This window comes from Puntigrus tetrazona, chromosome 20 (genome assembly GCF_018831695.1).
Source record: "Puntigrus tetrazona isolate hp1 chromosome 20, ASM1883169v1, whole genome shotgun sequence".
In the NCBI taxonomy this organism is placed as follows: Eukaryota; Metazoa; Chordata; class Actinopteri; order Cypriniformes; family Cyprinidae; genus Puntigrus; species Puntigrus tetrazona.
In genome coordinates this window covers 27,583,576-27,604,679 of record NC_056718.1, presented here as the reverse complement: position 1 = coordinate 27,604,679, position 21,104 = coordinate 27,583,576, and the positions used below count along the sequence as shown (strand labels likewise).

At 36.9% G+C, this 21,104-nt stretch overlaps 1 protein-coding gene across 1 annotated transcript; it reads left to right on the top strand.

Annotated features, from left to right (window-relative positions):
• Positions 1-2,489: 2,489 nt before the first annotated feature.
• On the top strand, positions 2,490-19,049 carry LOC122325076 (transcription factor COE2-like). The gene is given in 17 exon segments (XM_043219944.1): positions 2,490-2,703; positions 3,999-4,155; positions 4,514-4,583; positions 4,801-4,850; positions 4,955-5,028; positions 6,242-6,310; positions 13,401-13,482; positions 14,860-14,953; positions 14,956-15,000; positions 15,204-15,334; positions 15,458-15,584; positions 15,697-15,785; positions 15,879-15,944; positions 16,284-16,461; positions 17,469-17,654; positions 17,770-17,934; positions 18,308-19,049. Coding segments are annotated over 17 exon segments (1,749 nt in total). The 5' UTR covers positions 2,490-2,569; the 3' UTR covers positions 18,340-19,049.
• The last annotated feature ends 2,055 nt before the right edge of the window (positions 19,050-21,104 follow it).

Here is a 21,104-nt window from a genome sequence, read left to right as displayed (position 1 = left end):
CAATTCATTGTTCATAAACGTTAAGTCCTACCTTTAATGAACCATATGGCGGCCGAGAGACGAAGATGCATCGAAAAGGGCTCGATATGAACAGCCTATCGCAAATAAATAAACGCATTTATAAACTGCTAATTGGCGTATTAGCAATATTAACAAAACATTAACATCGCGTATGTCTGAAACTACCGTGAAACACCGTGGAGGCTGTCGTATTAAGCACTAACACATATAAACGTGTAGCCTGTGTGAAAAAATAATAAATAAATAAAGCTAATTACGGCAAACGGAGCGCTTTGTGCGCATTCTTCTTTTAAAAGATGCTAATTTCCCATTATCGGAAAAAAAACAATACACTATAGAAATGTAAAGTTACAGATCTGCTCCCTGTTTTGAAGCGTACGATATTTTGCTAAACGTTTATGTTAAGTTAATATGATGTGTTTAAAAAAACTGAAGTGCCTGAATTAAGAAAAATCTGATTGGGTGAATATAATTTTGCTGCTTGTTTCCTGGTTATGTATAGGTTACTTTATTATTATTATGACTGTTTTTGTTAGCCTCTAATTCCGCTTGGGTCTGGCTGTTGTTGCTCTCTTAAAGACATTACATTTTTTTTTAAAACAAATCGCACCGCCTTTGCTTAATTGCAGAAAATTAAATTGTGTAGCTTATTTACGTGCAATATTAATTTTATTTGTACATGAATCCCCCAGCTACGTTGAGCTCTGCTTTCACTATAAATCTCAACACCTGCTGGCAAAACGTCATTCTCCTATTATTATATTGTATCTCTCGAAAGACCATACGAATATAAAAAAAGCTGTGCTATAAATCGACAACTTTATAATGATAAAGCGATGAACGATTACGAGGTGGAAAATTTTAAGTCACGTTTTTTTAAAGCTTAGAAATATAATTCGCCTACAACACCCTCGGCTAACGTGTTTAAGGCGAATAAATGTTTGATAAATATTGTAAAATTCGCGTCAAACGGTTCAGTTTTCCTTCGCTCTCCCCAAGGGCGCGGTTACGGATGGAGCCTCATACTTTCTATCGAGCAAATCGTTGGCTACAACTTTATACGAATCACAATTACTGGGAAAACATAAGCTGCCCGGTGGTGCGCCAGTTTGGAATTATTAGTTTTTACTATTTTGTATGTATATATACGAAACAGTGGTGTATATATATATATATATATATATATATATATATATATATATATATATATATATATATATATATATATATATATATATATATATGTGTCTGTGTGTGTAGAGAGAGAGAGAGAGAGACTATATAGCCTATATGAAATACAAATGTAGTAGGGGTGTGACTAGTGAAATAGAGAGTATAGCAGAGTGTGCATGGATTCCGCAACAGGTCACATAATAGGGTGAACAGCTGACTCCGAGGCGTGCTGGCAGATGGTTGGTATAAGCCAGGTGGTGGTGGTGGTGGTGGTGTGTGTGTGTGTGTGTGTTTGGTGGGGGCTCACATTCATTGTTTAGTTATTTGAGCCCCACGCACAGACAATAACCCCATCCAGTAGCAAGAAAAGATGGAAAAGCTTCTTCTTACAGAGAGGAAATGCTCTAAAAAAAGTTTAGAAAAATCTCATTGTTTTGGCCGTCTGCTGCTTTCTACCCGCAGATGTCAGCCGTTCAGACTCATTTAATATTCGTTTCTCTTTGTAATAGATGCATTTACTTACATTTTTATTCAAATAATAATTCAAAGAAAAAACGGCAAATTAATCAAATAAGGCCTAATAATTGTTTATAAATCATAAGATCATGCGTTTAAATGTATATTTAAATACAAGATTATGCAGCCTGTATACGATTATGTAGCTAAATCTATTACAATTATTTTTTTACTCTCATTTATAAGCCTTTCGTTTTCAAAGTGGTGTTCTTTAAATAGGCTAGTCCGTAGACATTTAATGAAAACTGAGCCGAAATAGCCTAACGTCAAAAATAAAAATAAACCCTTATGTTCTAAGCGTGTCCTTTAAATATTTCAGCAGTCAGTTACTGCAAGAACGTCAAAAAAATAGGGGACTTTTCATTATTCCAGCGGATTCGCCCCTCCTCTTTTTCGAGCTCCAGCAGATAGTATGGGTCCCAGCAGACTCTCTCAGCATCCTCCTGTTCTCAAGCATCCTCAGCAGTTACAGGGTCATCCGCAGAGCACGCGACATCTTCGGAGCACCTTGCGGATGTTTTAAGCGGCTTTATTTCTAGCAGCAGCTAGATCTGCAGACTTTGTTTGGAAAGTGTGTGTTGCTCCCCGTAGAACAGGTGAGCAGGCGGACTACACACACACACACACACACACAGCTTGAATGGGTCTCGAAGAAGGACACATCTACGCCAAGAAAGCGAGTTTCAAGAAACTTGAAGCACGGAGCACCCGCGGACTATCTCAGAGAATCCAGAACTGGGTTGAAATCCTTACATCTGTCCACTGAGTGATTCGCAGGACTTCCAGAATACATCGCCCGCTTTTTACAGGCTAGTGCTTTCGCGCAAGAAGTTGCCTTGTCGGTCCAAATTTGTTTTAAATGTTCGGGAGTCAAGCTCACCCGACAAGAAACGACATCAGTGGGAAAGCGGGAAGTTTTGAAGAGGAGATGGATCCTGTTCGTTCTTGGGTGCGGAATGTCGGCGTTATTGACGCAAACATAGCGGCGCAGAGGTAGGCTCTTCAGCACTGATGGAGATACACAAATTACTTTTTTATTAGGATAGGTGAAATCTGTACGTGGAAAAATATCACCGACCTATTGAAATATTTCTTTATGAACTGTCCGGTCCTTCGCGCACAAAACTGGACTACTATTTTTTGACCAGCCAAAACAACAGGACAGAATTAACCTTAACGAGTCCTTAATAAGTCGATATATATATATATATATATATATATATATATATATATATATATATATATATATATATATATATATATATATATATATATATATATATATCGTTAACTTTAAGAATGTGTTTTGTTTTCTATAACATTGCAAGAATATCTAGCAACAGGTCAGGTTCTTGAGAGGCGGTGAGTGTAAAATGATCCTGAGATTAGTAGCTTGTCAATAGCTTGAGGTGACAGAGTCACGAGCCGAGTGAAAGAGGCAAACAACACAATACACTCAAACCCGTTTTTGTGTCGTGATGATATTACTTAAAACGCTTGAGCACGTCACTTGAACGGCAATTGTTCGTGCCTAACGTTCTTTGAGCACGTCTGAGCCGGTATCGAAGGACTCGTTCTATACAGCCTACACGAGTGGATAGTTTTATTATGACTCATTCAAAATCAGGTAATTAAAGTAGACTGCTGCGGTGATAATAACGCTAGCCTATTAATAGGATAAAGTTAAGCATCACGATGTTAACGAAAACACACGAATCTGCTATATATGAGTTTTTGTTTTAATTGGCCGGTTTCATAATTCTATAAATGAACCGATGTGCACGGGCCAGATAACACAGTAACGCCTGGAAAACAGCCATGTAACTGCTGATGCATTTAAATCTACAGGAAAAAATGTCTTTATTATAAATGTTATAGGCTTTATTAGAACAGTTAGAGCTACACATGGGGGTTAAAGTGTGTCCTTATACAATAAAACATATCACATATAGCTGCAATCACAAATGTTTATTTTTTCAGCTAATAATCACAAATGCTTGCAATCGAATGTGGTGAGAGCAAGTAATAAATTATGAAAAAAATGCTATAAATTATATAGACTATATAATAATTTTTGTGCTCAAACTAACTTTGGTTTTTAAATACTGTCTTCAAGGTTTTAAAGACTCAGGCACAACATTTTTATTACCAGAATCAGTGGAAATGTGGCTTCAAGCGTAGATATGTTTTTTTTTTCGTTTGATTTTAATGGATTGTATTATATGACAAACTGTTATGTGAATTATATAAATCGTCTGCTTTTATTCTGCAAAACCCTACATCCACAGTGGATTGGCCTTATCCCGTGCTCACTTTGAAAAGCAGCCTCCCTCCAATCTCAGAAAGTCCAACTTCTTCCATTTTGTCCTGGCGCTCTATGACCGCAGCGGACAGCCTGTGGAAGTGGAGAGGACAGCGTTCGTTGACTTTGTGGAGCAGGATAAGGTATATTCTTTAACTTGACTCACGCGATCAAACATGTTTGTGATGCTTCTACAGTTCAACATAGATTTAAAGCTCGCGCTGCGAGAGGAAACAAAACTGTAACATACAGAACATAAGGAATATTTCAAATGCAGGAAATTAGTTGCATTTTAGATTACAGTGCAACATTGACCTGCATCGATGGTTAAAGTGAATGAGAAAGTGAATGAGTCTATAAAAAGGTATATTGCAGTGCTTTTAGTGTTGTCATGATTTATAGACATTGCTCAATCATGAGCTCTTGTATGCGTGATTAAATGTTAATTTTGCGTAATCAAAACTTTGTTCTTTCCATGTCTGTCCTCGCTGTTCTTCTAAGAGAGCAGACAGGGAAAAGACCAATAATGGAACTCACTACAAACTCCAGCTCCTCTACAGTAATGGTATGCTCGTCCACATAGATAATTATTCTTTCTGTTGCGACATAAAGCATTCAACATTTAGTCTTCGCAGATAATTAAGTTATCATATTATGTGTAAAATAGGCATGTAAAAATTTTGTTTTCAAAAACTGTTTCATACTATTTGATCAATGGCAATGCTGTTCGAATATGATTTCTATACGGCATTAACAAGGTTTGTTTGTTGCTATTGTTGACAGGTGTTGCACAGAACAAGACCTTTATGCACGTCTCATTGATTCCGTCACTAAACAGGTAAATCATCATCTTCTTTTTAGAGGTAGAAAGCCTTTTAGCCATGAGAGACACTCTATAATGTGTTGATGACCTCTTTTTACTTCTGTTTTTTCGTGGTTCAGCCTATATCGTATGAGGGACAGAACAAGAATCCCGAGATGTGCCGTGTTCTGCTAACTCACGAGGTCATGTGCAGGTGAGAAAAAGTAACTGAGCAATTGTATTGATCTGCAAGGTACCGTTTAATAGGGATGAATAGTTTTGGCGTGCAGAAAATTCAGTTTTCTCTCTGACGACCACACTTTACATCAGTTTACCTACATTCTTAATAATGAAGTTCTTTATTGGCATCAATGGTTCCATGAAAAACATCCTTGGAATGGTTCTTTATAATCATAAAAGTTTTGTTAAAGTGTTCATCATGCTGAAAAAAAGTTACTTTAGAAACTGTTAACTGAAAGGTTCTTGTTCTTCTATAGCATAACTAATGCTAACTTGCTATCTAGGACGAGGCCACAACCTCATAATTAAAGCATGGTACTCAAATATTGAAATTAATTGATGTACATAAGAAATACTACGAAATATTGAGTTGCGTTGATTTATGACTGATTTCAGCCCCTGCAGAAGACATTTGCTTAGAACATCCTCAAATTAATCCACCAAAATATTGTAAAAATACACGCTATCTTGTCTTGAGTAAGGTTAGTAATAACAGTAGGAGCTTCTGTGGTTCAATCCTAGATGTTATAAATAAAGAAATACATCTTCAGGAGAATTGTATGTTCAACCAAACAATAAGCAAAAGTTAATGTCTATAAAGAGTGTATGTTAGCTGGGCTAAGAGAAAGAGGAACAGCAAGTGTCACAGGAGACAGAAGAGGACGGGGTGTGCAGTGACCTCAGGCTTGAGGACAGCATTAGGGAGGGCAGAGGGGAGTCAGGTGGCTCTGCCCCATTGTGTAGCCAGCAGATGCCCGAGTGGGCGCTCACAGCTGGTTAATAACAGAGCTGATGGGGAAGGGGGTGCAGAGGGCAGGCTACACAGCTGGGGAGTGACTCTGTCTGACGGGGGGCTGTGGGGTGGGGGAAAGGAGAAAGCATATAGGCAGATGGCCAGGGGTGGGGGGCACTTTTGTTATGCTGGTGGCGTGGTGCATGAGGAGTGGGGGTGTGCATAGGAGGGGGGACGTGCCCGTGAACAGACAGGAGGTCCACCGATGGGGTGTGTGTGTGTGTGTGTGTGTGTGTGTCTGCTCTGCGTAGGGTCGTATTTGTGCGTGTACGCTTTAGAAGTGGTGATTGAGCTTGATCATTGACAATCAATGTGACAGATTGCTTGCCTGTCTTAATTGTAGTGGTCTTATAGAGCAAGTTTTAATCACTCATTATCTTCTCTTTTTCATAAGTCGCTGCTGTGAGAAAAAAAGCTGCGGCAATCGTAATGAGACACCATCTGACCCTGTCATCATTGACAGGTAAGTCCCGTTGCAAACCTTTTCTTTTTGACTCAAACAGGAACGTGTTTAAGTTATTTATTTGTGCACACAGTCCGATTAAAGGGAAGAGATTTAATCATTATGAGGTAGCTCAATTGAGTTGTGATAAAAGATTTTAGCTCTTAAACTAGGCCCAATAAAGTCTCTCTGGGACAAAACCTGTTCATTTGTATGTATTTCAGAAGAATATCAGAAATATATCACTTTTAGATAGTGGTTTGGGTTCTGAGAATGAAGAAAATCTGTCTTTCTTTATTCTTTGCCTCATTGCTTGTTTCTTGCTTAATTTATCCTCTTCCTGTACATAAAGCAACTCTTCAATGCCCCATGTAAACTATCTTGTGCATACTTTTCCCACAACCTAGCTAACGTTCAAAGATATGGATAATACAGTTTCCTTTATGCTAAGATCTTGCTTGATATCCTGTTCAAGCTAACGTTGTTTATAAAGCGTCTCTGAGGATCTGCGCTGTCAAGTCGAGAATGGAAAAAATGGACTGTTGTCTTAGATTTTTCCCAGAATTCCTTAGCACCACAGCTGTTTTTATAGTTTTCTCTCTGGTTCTTCTCTCTGCCCTGTCTGTTCTTTCTATTTTTTATTTAATTCTCCAAACATGGACAGATTTACCCAGCGTTTCAACAAAACAGTGGTTTCAGAGAGCTATGTTCCGTATTGAGAGATGCTTTCCCCCATCTCTCTGTAGCTCGCTGTTTATATTTAATACCTTTAAATACATTCATTAGATCAGAAAATTCGTAAAATTGAATTTTCAGTACTGAATTCTACAATATTTAATCTTCACTCTCTCGTTTTCTTCTTTTTGCCACCTAGAACCTTTTTCCCTAATATTGATATAATTAGTCAGCCTCATCAGGATACCTCCCCAATGCATGTGGGAATTGTGATCCCAAAGCACCTACACCCCCCCTCCTTTTTTAATCTGTGTCCGTTTTGTTTGGACCTGCTGCTCTGTCTGTCTGTCTCTCTCCACCCCCTTTCTGCCTCCACAACTAATCCAGTTATTAGCAGAAGGGGAGAGAATAACTCTCAGCTGATCCTGAAGGAGGCTTTTGTCACATTAAGCCCCACATCTCCCCTCGGTTCTTCTTGCTGCCAGAGTTTACGGCCTAGCTTTGTAACATTACCTGTCCATATGTTATATTTCATACTAATTTTGCCACATTTGAAACCTTCATTTATGCTAGCTGGTTTGTCATTATGTCTTATCATGTGTTTGTGCCCATGTGCAAATTAAATTGATTTAAAGACCAACTTAGTCAATCCAACAGTCCATGACTGATCAATACCACCAGTGTGCTTTGGCCACATACTTTGATCCTCTAGATGAAAGCTGCTATTTTTAAAATGTCCGAAACAATAAGGATGTTAATTAACATTTCGGTTGGCCTATGTTGGTATACTGACTAAACCGATCATCAACCAAACCATCACGATCACTTGTAAAAACGTAGTATTTATTGTTTAATTGTAAAAATAACTGGGGTAAGGTATGAGTAGTTTAAGAAACCTTTCAGTTAAGTAAATGCAAGTAAAATGTCAATTTATTGGATTAGGAAAAGTTTGTCGAAGTAGAAGCACTAATTAGAGGTAATAAATGTTTCTGAAGTGCCGCTATATCCGGCCTTTGTGGTAAATGTACAGCTGTATGGCTAACAGCTTGAGGTTTAGCAAGTCAGTACCACACAGGTTCAATAAATGGATGTGTATGACCAGTGGGGGTTGAAAGAAAAGAGAGGTTGAAAAGGATCAATCCCATAGTGGGTTTTGTGAAACTAACTTAAATAATCAATATGGTATAATCTTGTCAATAGAATAATTAAAGCTGATGGATTGGTATGCTTATTTGTTCTTGTTTGTTTTCTTTTGTCATAACTGTTTCCGAAAGTTGTTCCGATGATTGCTGAAAAGAAGAGGAGAATAATTTAGCAACCTGCAGTATCTCCAAAGAATTTGGACGTATACCAGTCCTCTATTTTAATTCTGAGTACTAATGTGTGTACTGTACAAACATTACCTTTGAATGAATGAAATCCCGATTTCAAAATGTAACGAGAATAATAATAAAAAAGTAACAACAGTACTGGTTAGATTTTGACTCACACTGTTGACTAAAAATTGAACACGCTTGGGGTTGTTGTTTGAAGACTGGTCTGATGTAACGCTTGATTCGCATGCTTAGTTCTCTCTGCGGTGAATACTCTGATTTGGGGGGAAAAAAAATCACAGTAATAGGAATGGTACCATCTGTCCCCACTCGCTTTGCTAATCAAACCCACAGGAGTGCGAAACTACTGGATCAATAGAAAGACAATTAACTGATCCTGAAGGGAAATTTTAGTTTTGCAGCAGAACCAACACCCAGCAAATGCTACCCACTGTAGAACATGTCAGGGGACGGCAGAACAAAAGCTGATCTCACGCTTGAAATTCTCTTTGGAATTTAGCACTGGTTGCATCTACTTCTCTGGATCATATTTTAAGATTTAACGTTTCTAAACTCGGATTGAAATCCATCTGCTTTAAATACAATAGATTGAGCATGAATTGAAAGGTGATTTGAGTCACTGCTGCGAGGAACAGTGCTGCCTATGGTGTTAAAATATAATGTCCGTGGCTAATCCATAGCAAATGTGTACACATGCAGACAGGAGTGAGGGGGGAGCGAGAGGGAGAGGAAATGTGTTGAAGGAGAATGGGGAGGCATAAAATAGTAGAGAGACTGACAGGGCTCACAGCAGGCCCGCTGGGAAGCTGTCAATGGCCCTATCAACCCCGACCCGAGTCCGGACAGAGTCATCACACACACACATAGACATATGCACACAGATTGTCTGATCTCTGACAAATGCACGTCAATGATGCAAACTAATTCAGGGCATCTGTTCTGATGAATATATACCAAAAGCTGCAGTATGCACAAAAACGGAATACATTTCTGCAGAGAAAGTGGGACATTGAGGCACGCAGATTTTAGCTTGGAGGACGAGATCTTCTGGATCTCCTCCAGATTGCTGGCAAGCAGACACACACACAAACAAACATAGGGGCCAGGCTAGCACCAGGGGGCATCATTAACTCATTAGTGAAATTTAAGACAGTCAAGCACTGGTGCCTTCACACACACACACACACACACACACAGGCTCACATATATATCTCTACCCATGACAGCATGTGATGCAGAGGGTTAATTTTATCAGACAGGTATTTATAGGTAAAATATCTCAAGATGAGTGGACCCATCGCATTTTTTATGGCACTTAAAATGTCTTGAGCTTTTCTTTTTTTTTTTTTTTTTGAAAGCTGCATCGCTAAACTCACATCAAGCTGTTCTGTTTGAGATGCTCAGTAAAGTGAGTGCTGGCATCCTCCATTCAATCCCCCCCTTCACACACACACACACAAACACACTCCCAATTTGGAAACAGATGTTGTTTGTCAGATCCTATCATTACTGGCTAATTAAGCAGACATCTTTTCCTTCTTTTCTCCTATCTGCCACTCCTGTATTCATGCATATTGCCCTGCCTTTGTTTCCCCACAAAGATGAAGGCTTCAGATTTTTTTTTCTGCGTTAAATAAATAAATCTGTGCTTACACAGACATACTCGGGGCAAGCACTGAGCATTATAACATTTTTTTAAAAACATATCTGGGACCATACCAGAAATGTAGCAATTTATTCGCTTGTTTGTTTTATATGTATGTATATGTATATATATATATATATATATATATATATATATATATATATATATATATATATATATATATATATATATAGTTATATGTGGTTGGGGCTTTAGGGTGATTCATTTGTATGAATCAAATTTAGTGATCAAATTATCAAAGTATCTTTCTTAATATGTTTTTGTATTCACTGACATTTCTTTGTCCCACTGATGGTCATGAAATATGGAAGATGAGCCAAATAGTTATGTGACTGAAAAACCTTTTTACAAAGTGCTTTACAGAAAATATGCATGAGCATTCACGGAAACAAAATGAAAATAGGAAATGAAAATGCTTAATTAGGGGGAAAACTCTAGTTAACTAGTATTTCTTGAGGCACTTTTTTATAGTGCTGTGTGAGCCATAGATAGTAAAAGAGTTTTCCTAGCTAACGACCATAATGACAAAAAAACCCACAGAACCCATGTTGTTAAATTAATATAAAATAGATAAGATTCTGTGCCATTCTGAGCAAATGTGTCACGAGCATGTCAACTTGTGTTTAAAAGTTCAGATTTCCTTTCCTCAAATGAAACACAACACTGTGAAAACCTGCATTTTCAGGCTTCGCACACCTTGTTGAGCCCGTGCCATGTGCACGATGGCAATTTTTTAAACACTTTTTATCACTTACATTGTCATGCTGATAATAAATAAAATACTGAAGAATGTAATAAAGAATTTTTGCACATTTTTAATAGGCTAATGTAAAACGAAGGCTCCCGTGAGTTCTGATACATTTTTTTCAAGCAGATAATGAAAACGATCTTTTTACACACAGTGTGCTGGTTGGTTGCTTTTATTTTTCTTAGTTGTGAAAGCACGTGTGAAAGGTCCTGGTGTGGTATGTGGTGATGGAGGTATTGATTTTTAGAGCTTCTATGCGTGCCCTGTTAGTGGGGTCAGAGGTTGGGAACGTGCCCTGTTAACCCCTCGACCAGTCTGGCCCCAAAGTCTGCCAAGGGATTCTGGGAGCCCAGAGTATTTATGACCAGCCCTAACTAACCTCTGCTACCCAAAACCCCTCCGAGGCTCCCCCACAATCCTCACCTACAACACACTATTCAGCACAACATTTTATCCTCCTTTTTGTTGTTATTGTTTTTTTGGGTTTTTTTTTTTTTTTTTGGATTGCTTATTTGATGATGAATCCAATAGATACAGAACAGTAATACATGTATGTATACAAAAACGTGAGTATCAGTGCATTATTGCCGTACATCATGGTTTGCGTCTTCACAGTTACATTCAAAATGTTGTTTTGGTTTGCACGATGTTGTGATATAAATCTGAATCTTCGTGCAAACAAGTGGCTATTCTCACAAACATGTGGCATGCAGTCGTTGATGTATTGCTGCTCAAACTTTTCAGCATGTCAGTGTTTCGATGCTGCACATCTGGTTTCCTAATTTTCCTTCCCCCTCTCCCTCTATGTCATGACACTGTTTTGTTTTTCTAAGACGGAATGGGAGGGAGGTGAGATGGACAGGGGAAATACTGATGAGTGATGGTTCCGAATATCGAATAATGTGTCTCTTTCTCAGCTTTTGTTTCAGTCCGTGGTCAGCATTCTGTCTAATAATGGATATTACTTGCTGTTCAAGTGTTAAATGCTATCAGATTTACTCAATTTTCTGCTAAAGTCTGCTAAAGAAATGGCAAAATCAATCAAAATGATTTATTTAAAATATTTTTTAATTGGTATTAATTATTTAATTTATAATGTATTTAATTAATTTTCTATATAATTGCAGTAATAGTAATCAAATCTATGCATCTTTACCAAGCCTGCATTTATTTAATAAAAAGTAAATATTATAATTTTATAGTAAAAAAATATATATCTTTCAGAATATATATATATATATATATATATATATATATATATATATATATATATATATAACTATATAGTTACTCATCACACAAATTTTTATGTTTATTTATTCAACACTTTTACATAATTTGTATGTCACTGAATGTGTGTGTGTGTGTGTTTCTACATATATTTTCTATATATATATATATATATATATATATATATATATATATATATATTATTCTAAATATATATATTATTCTATATATATATATATATATATATATATATATATATATATATATATATATATATATATATATATATATATTTATATATTATAGTCATTGTGCATATATAATAATCTCATTGCAAAATATTTATCATAGCCCACTATGAAGACTACTCCAAGAAATCTAGATATCACATCAGTGCAAAACTTGCATTGTTATTATGAAACTTTTCCTCGTGACAAAACTGAGATAGAGGGGTGTTGTGCTGAAGTTGCAAGGTTTTCCAGGAGTCCTAATTAATTATGCAAGATGGGTCTAATTATGATGCAGTGAATGGATACATGGCAGAAGGTGCAAGGCAGTGAGGCTTAGAGATTTGCATGCTAAGTGAGTGGGGGAGTGACTAATGCATGTTAATGTGTGCGTTTCGATGTGCTTTCATTTGCCTGCTTGCAGCTGTGCTCTATGATTTCATTAAGGACTGAAAAGTTTATCATGTAGTTAAAGTGAATGGTACGTGGAGCACGGGTATGAAACAGCTAACAAAACCCTGAAAGTGTGTTGTGAGAGGTTGCCAGATAGTGGTTCGGATGCACTGTTTATGGGCTAACCTCTTGCAAACTTGCTGAACAAAAATTAGCAAGCACGCTTGTTCAATCTCAGATATTTTATCGGCTCGACTTATTCACCCTGATTATGGGATGGACTGGTTCTGTGGTTCCTGTCTGGAAAATTATTTTAAACTTTTACAAGTTATCAAACTTTTACAATTAATACAGAATGTGAATGGTCTGCCCAACTCAATCCAAGCAGCTGAGTTCTTAGCCATCTTCAAGGATCGGCTAAAAAAACATCTCTTCCACCTTTATTTGACCCTAAACAACAACACTTTAAGAAAACTGTTTTCTTTTTGTTGATTATATAATTAAATAAATGTTGTTTGAAAGGTTTAAAAACAACCTCTATCACTAGCTCTCTAATCTTTTTCTAATATATATATATATATATATATATATATATATATAAATATATTGCTATATGTATAAATACATATGCTACAACAACGTGTACTAACAGAGACTTTTCATAGCACTTGCACATTATTGCTCTTTTGTTGATTTAGATTTTTTCCATTGCCCTCATTTGACACTTTTGATAAAAGCATCTGCTAAATGACTATATGTAAGTGTAAATGTAATACTCATCAAGTGGTTTACATTTTGTCTGTTTGTTTTTTTCTTTGTGTGTGTGTGTTTCCCACAGATTTTTCTTGAAGTTTTTCCTAAAGTGCAATCAAAATTGCCTGAAGACAGCAGGGAATCCCCGAGACATGAGGAGATTTCAGGTATTAATCATTCATTTGCAAACTAATGGTATTTGAAAAATGCAGAAATGTTACGTTGTGTCTAATATATATAAAATATCCAAACATCCTTAAACTAGTTTTTCACATATCAAGTGAATTTGCTTTAGACATTACTGTTTGTCAGAGAATGTATCTCTTAAATGTGTATTTTTTACACATTAAGATGCTTTATGTACAGTTTAGAAAACAAGCAAGCAAAAACATGAAAAAGAAATACATTCTCTGAAAAGTCTTAATATTGTATGCAATTTTGATTATCTTGTTTCATGTTTTTCTACTGGAAGGCAACTTACCAATGAACTCTATGCGCAATGGTAGCTTTTCTTATCATTTTTGATAACACATACAGCAGTTCTTCAGGGGCCAGGCTTGTGTTATGTAGTTTTGAATAAAAAGAGAGTGTGATACAGATTAAGTGTCTGAATGCAAAATCTCATAAGAGACAGAGGGTGATCAGAGAAAAATCAGAAAAGTATGAGAAGCAAGGATCAGGAAATCAGCCAAGGTGCTTCAGGAAGTTGTCAGGGTTTGAGTGATGGGCTCCAGATGGGGAAGGTCAGGCTCTGTGACCCAGGAAGTACTCACTGGGGACCCTCCTGCTTTACTTCCTCCCACTTGTCTTTCACTACTGGAGCCACAATCGGACATTTCATCCCTCACTCTTCATTTCCCTGATGTCCTTGCTTATTCATTTTTGTGCATTTAATTTTTTTGTGAGTTTACATGTTGTTTTTCATCTCTAGCAATTATGCTCTCATTGGCTTCATATGATCTTTTGTTTCACTTTGAAACCACTTAATTAAAACCACATTGGTATATGGTTTAAAACCAAATTATTATAATTATTTATTCGAGTGTAGATCATGAGCTTGTCAGTGATTTGTTTTATTCATTAAATGGTTCATATAATGCTCTTGAAGGCAACTGATTCAAAAAGAGCTATAAAACATTTCATTTTAAATCAACAGTAAGCGTTTCTGTAAGAGTATAGAACTGGGTAGAAGCATTCCTCATAAATTCCTTATTGGCTGCTTAATAGTTTAAGTTTAGATATTGGGTCGGATTAGGGATGTAGAATAAGGTCATGTAGGATAAGGCATTAATATGTGCTTAATTGCTACTGATAAATTGCTAATATTGTAGTAATATGCATGTTAATAAGCATCTAGTTAAGAGACCCTAAAATAACGTGTTACTGAAGTTTCTAAAGATGGCATTGCTAGGATATCATCAATCATATTTTGAAATTTGAATTTTTTTTTACTTATGGCATGACATCTAAAGGTTTTAATGTACCGCACAAATCACCTTTAAACTCTTTGTATTATTAATATGTCTTTCTTTGCATTCCAATAGGTGGTTTTGTCAACTACAGTCAGTGTGGATGGACCTGTGCTAGCAATTTCTGATAATATGTTTGTGCACAACAACTCTAAACATGGACGTCGCTCGTGAGAACGGATTCTAATGAGACGGTGGAGAATAGCATGGAATACGGTGAGATTCAGAAATTACTTTAAAAGCTACATTTAATTGTCGAGATTTACATTAAACCGGAAGTTTTCACCATGAAGCCGGAAGGGCAGCTCTAAGTTATCTGAAAGAGTAGAAGCGAGTAGCTCTGTGGTCAAGTAGAACTTATATTTTTCATTTTTTCCACCTTTAATGTCATTTTCGTTGTTGCCGTTTCTCTATTGCAGCTACTCCCTGCATTAAAGCCATCAGCCCCAGTGAAGGTTGGACTACAGGCGGGGCTATGGTAATTGTGATTGGAGAAAACTTCTTTGACGGTCTGCAGGTGGTGTTCGGGAGCATGCTCGTGTGGAGCGAGGTATGCACTTGTACATACTTTCTCTACAGGGAAAGATTTTATAATATTTTGTGAATTGACTCAAGGACTGAGCACCAGCATTCTGTCACAATTAAGTTTAAGAGGTTGTCTTTATTCATGCAGTTAATCACTCCTCATGCTATCCGAGTTCAAACTCCTCCTCGACACATACCAGGGGTTGTAGAAGTTACGCTGTCTTACAAATCCAAGCAGTTCTGCAAAGGAGCTCCAGGACGCTTTATTTATACAGGTGATGCCTTACCTGTTTCCTTTATCAAATTACATACTGTTGGATTTATGCAGACGGTGGAATATGTAGTCTAGAGGGATGAATGGATTCTTACTTAGTGTTGTTATTCTAGCGCTGAATGAGCCAACTATTGACTATGGTTTCCAAAGACTTCAAAAGCTGATCCCTCGACATCCTGGTGACCCCGACAAATTGGCAAAGGTTTGAAAATATTGCTATATGCTCACGACATATACTATAAAGTGTATAAAGTACAAACAAACATTTTTTTTGTTCTGATATTCTCTCTTTTAGGAAATGTTACTCAAAAGAGCAGCAGACGTTGTTGAATCACTCTATGGAAATGCCACCAGCAATCAGGTAACCACTGAATTGCAGTAGATATAATGTTAATTAATGAGTTAATAATATTGATTTCCTTTCGGATGTTGAGTATGGCCGTGCAGGAATATGTGCTTTAGAAGGACAAATAAACCAATATGTTAGTTATAGGTATTGTAATGAGCAATTATTTAGCTTGTTACCCTTTGGCATGGACTCCTCAAGTTTCCTCTGATCATCTCAACGTGAATAGTATTCAACATAACATAAAAATGTTCTATAGAGTATGATTTGTACTTCAAGCAAGGAAATGTGGTTAATTAAACAAATTAGCTTATTTGCAACTACAAATGAATCTTTGATGTTCTGTTGGAGCAGGACATGTTGCTGAAACGGGCGGCAGACATAGCTGAGGCTCTGTACAGCGTGCCACGACCTCACAGTCAGCTGCAGGCCATGCCAAGTTCTCCCGTCCATGGCAGCGTCATGGGCCTCAGCTCTTATCCCACCCAGCTGGGTGTAAGCATTGGAGAACCTGGGCAAACCAGCAGCCAAGGTGACGACCCTAAGACAACTGGCCTACTGTTCAGAAGTCTGTCTCATTCATCGATCTTTCACATGAATACACATTTTTATGATACCTTTTGAACAGTTTTAAGGGTTAAATGATTTTTCATCATTGGATAAGAAAAGTCTCCAGAATTAATTTACAGATATAGTTGTTTTTAATTTAATATTTGCTTTATATTATTAAACAATCATAACCTACTGAATCATTAAACTTTACATAACACCAGCATATGTGATATTTTCTCTTACACGTACATCTGTTTATCTCTTAGTATGAGAAAACATCTGTTTTCCATCTTTATGGTTTTAAAAAATTATTTGTGGCGTGGCTTGAGATCGCAAGTGTCATTACAGTATAAACGAATAGACATAAGAACGTATATAATCATACCTGAAATTATTGATTGTTTATGTTGCTAAGGGTGCTGCTAAGTGATACACGGAACCATTGAGTGAAGAGGTCATGGAAGTGCTGTCTGACCAATCAGAATCCAAGACCTAACCGTTTTATATATATTAAAATATACTGGTTCTACAAGGAAACATATTTTGGTGTTCCAAATATGTGTGTGTGTTTCCTTCAGATTAACAGGCATACACTTATGACCAAATTTCTCTTCGCTCTTTTTCTTTTATGGGCACTTCTTTTTATCTTCCTTTCAAAAGCACATTAACATGCAAATTAAATACAATGTATGGATACACTGTATAGAATGGAAATACCAATTTATGGGCATTTTACACAAGTTGCATGCATTAAAATATTATTTCAAAGTTTGCTTGAACAATTGATTCGTGAAAAGAGAATTTTTATTTTATTAAATTTTTTTGCCTGTACAAGTTTTTTTTCTTCTTCTTCTTTAACTTAACTTAATCCTGGCATAGCATGAAATCAGACCCCCACCCCATTTTTTTCTCTTCATTTGTTTCATTGTGCTATTTTTTAAGAAAAAAAAAATAGTTTATTGAGCCTAATCTCTCTTTTTTTTTAAGGTTACAACCGAAACCCAAGCAGTTTGTCACCGCGGGGCTACCCTTCAGCATCAACCCCTCAACAGTCAGGTTATGGATCCAATGGAGGCATGAGTGCGAGTTACGGAGCCGTGCCCATGAGTAGTCTGGGTGTTTCAGGGTCACCTGGCTTTAACAGTGCCTCACCAAACAGCTCTCCTTATGCTAGTGAGTTTTTTGCTTTTAGTTTAACTTAGATCCTTTGCGCCTGTCATTTTTAATGATCCTTTCTCTGAAAATACAGAATGAATTTTGACAACGATCAAAAAATCTTTGTTTTCAGTCATGCCGTCTAGCCCCACCGTGCCTGGTTCCAGTTCTTCATCCTCCCTTTGCCTTTACGTCTTTCCCATCCTCGAACAAACAAAAAGTGCCTTTGCTCCTGTCCTGAGACCGCAGGGTTCACCATCACCTGTTTGCCAGACCTCGGGAGGCTCTAGCTTTAGAGGTACTAGAGATCTTCTTTCTTTGATCGAGGTTCTGTAAGCCCTGGTAGCACATTACAAATCATACTTTATTTGTTCAACTTTCCAAAATGACATGGCATTATTTTTGGATACTGTGCTAATTAAAGGAATAGTCAACCCAAAATGTAAAAATGTACTTGCCGTCAGAATTAGTTCCTTGTAGAACAGATTCTGAGAATTTCACATCACTTGCTCAACAGTGGATCAACTGCGGTGAATGGGTGCCGTTAGAAAGAGAGTCCAAAATTAAAACATCACACAAATCCAGACAGGCATAGTGAAATAACTGTTTACTCAATGATCTGATATAGCTATATGTTACCGTTATAACCTCTTTTTCTTCATCATTTCCAGCAATGACAGGCCTTGTGGTTCCCCCAATGTAGAGGATTTTTCATTCATAAGCTCTGCAGTTAGTGGCTAAAACTGGACTGACACCAATGTTGTCTCTCACAAGCCACAATGAGTGAAAAAGATCTTCTGATGATGACCCATCAAGATTATTAGAGACCACAACGACATCTTCAGAAGATTTTGGGAACCTTCCGTTTGCCTCTGATTGCGAGGAGGTTGCCAAAGGGATGGTGTTACTTAAAGGTTCTTCCAGCCACAAAATGCCAAAAGAGGAATAATTTTATCGGAAAACATAAGACTCGAGACTGTTACACATTTCTGGCCATATGTTCTTGACAGACACGTTGGTCAATAGACTTTCACCGCAGTAGATGCCAGTAAAAGGGATGTCAGTTGTGTCAGAACAGTTTTTTTATGCTGATAGATCTACGTCCCTCAACTGAAATTGTGTTTTTGAAAGCATATATCAGGCTTTTCATTTAGAGAAACAGAAAATGTCTATTTAGGTTTAGGTTTATGAACTGATTACCTCATATATTGACTTATTTAATGACAGAAACTATATAAGTTATATTTTTAGGTTAAGTACTAATATAAGGAACCATAATTGTATTTGCTATTGTTATTGTTATCTAATTGTATTTGTTTTTTCTGTAAACCTTTTATATGTTGTCATTTTGTTATTCATATTAAAATAGTGACTGTAGATTTTTACATGTACAAGAGTTTTGTTGTTAAATGTACAGGGAATGTTTTAGTCATTTTTAACTTTATTAAGAAAGTGTTTGTTAGAATCTACTTTGTCAAGTCAAGAGGACAAGAACATGAAGGATTAATAATTCTGTTCAATAGATCAGTGATCACCACCACTCTCAGATTTATAGCGGTAGATCAGATCTTGTTATTTATGAACGTGTTTTCATATTATTAGCGCTTCAAAATATTTCTGGGATGCACTAAAAGCTTTTTCCCCTTCCGCATGCCCATTAATTCCCATCAAACCAAATTCATGGCTGTAGTTAGAGAAATGATTCACCCCCAAAATGAAAATGTGCTGAAAATGTATTTCCCCTCAGGCCTTGACGTAGATGACATTGTTTCTACATTTGAACAGATTTTGGTAGCATTTCATCGCTTAATGGATCCTCTGCGATGAATTGGTGCTCGCAGAACGAGAATCCGAACAGCTGATAAACATCAACAATATTCACAGTAATCAACAAGTAATCCTCACAAATTAAAGAAAAGCTTTGCGTGTGATAAAGAAATAAGTGATTTTAAAACCATTACTTGAATCTGAGGAGAGAGATGTGCACAGATCAAACACAGTTAACAAGTAAAAACAGCTCCAAACAAATATGAGGGTGAGCTTTGGTTTGAGAAAACCTAAGTGATAGATTATAATGGAGTGCAGAGTGGTATTTTGGACAGAAGCGATGGTTTAAAGTTAAAATGTCTCGTAAGATTTTAACTTATGGACCGGAGCCATGTGAATTAGCTACTTGTTTTAGCTAGACTTTCTCAAAATCACTTTTTTTGGACGGCATGATTTCCAGAATTTTCATTTTTGGAGGCATGCCATTAAGTGTATTTAAAGGCATGTTGAGTGATAGAGAGCTTCACTAGTTGGGTTAGCAAAATCCTTCGTATCTTTATCAAAATTCGTATCTTTCGCTGCATATTCTGCCTAAATGTGTATACAGCACACAGACAGTTTGAGCAAAACGGTATATAATCTCAATAATTATCAGTACTTTGACATTAGATTAGATACCCACTAAGTTGCTGGAGTTAAATGCAAAGGGTCAAAGGTTTAAGCCATGGATTTGGACGATACATGTTTTTTTTTGTAACATTAGAGGCCACACATTTGTCGAATCCTTTATTGAAGTACATTACAACTCTTCCAGGTTCCCACCTCCTCTCTGGGTCCCCTGGGCGTCGATGGCAGATGGAAAACACAAAAAGAGTCCCTTGTGTGTCTCTCAAAACAAAAACAGAATGTTTTTCTCACACACATGCGCTAAATACATTTTGGCCAGGCGTCCAATTCCACATAAATCTGTAGTACATGTGCTTCTTATTTTTGTCAGAATATGGAATATGCTTACATGCTTCCGCACCACTGTATCAGAGAACGATCATTTATTATTAAAGTGCCACCATTTTGACAACTATTTTTTACTTGCTAATTTTCTATACGTTTCAATGAATAACTGGGTCGTTATGATTAAACACAATTATACACTGGTGTTTGTTCTAAAGGTATTATATGATTTAAAATGCGGCTATTTCTATTTCATAAAATCTTCAATTTCTCATCCACCATGTCATTTACCATTTAACTGACTTTTGCTTATATATGACACGCACGTGTTTGGCGTGCATATGATACGAAATTTGTTGTTATTCCCCACAACCCCGATCCTATCCATCTCGTAGAAATATACACGGCGAAGTTCACTTTTGGGGATCTATACCGCGACTAAAAATGCTATAAATTAAGTAAAGATAGAATACAAAAACAAACAAACAGCAACAAAAATACTCCACAGCTTCAAATATCTGAAACGTGAGAGAAGCATGCACTGGGATGAATGGATTTGTGTGAACCGACATATAACTGAAGTCTTAATTATCCTGAGACGGTTGCTGGTTGAATAACGAATTAAACTCATTCCAAGTGGCAGCAGATGGATACCACACAATGCCCAGCGATAGAGGGAAAATCCACTAGCTAATTGTCTTGGAGTCTGTTGGGCCATCAATCACCCACAGCTCCGAAGCAGCATTCAGT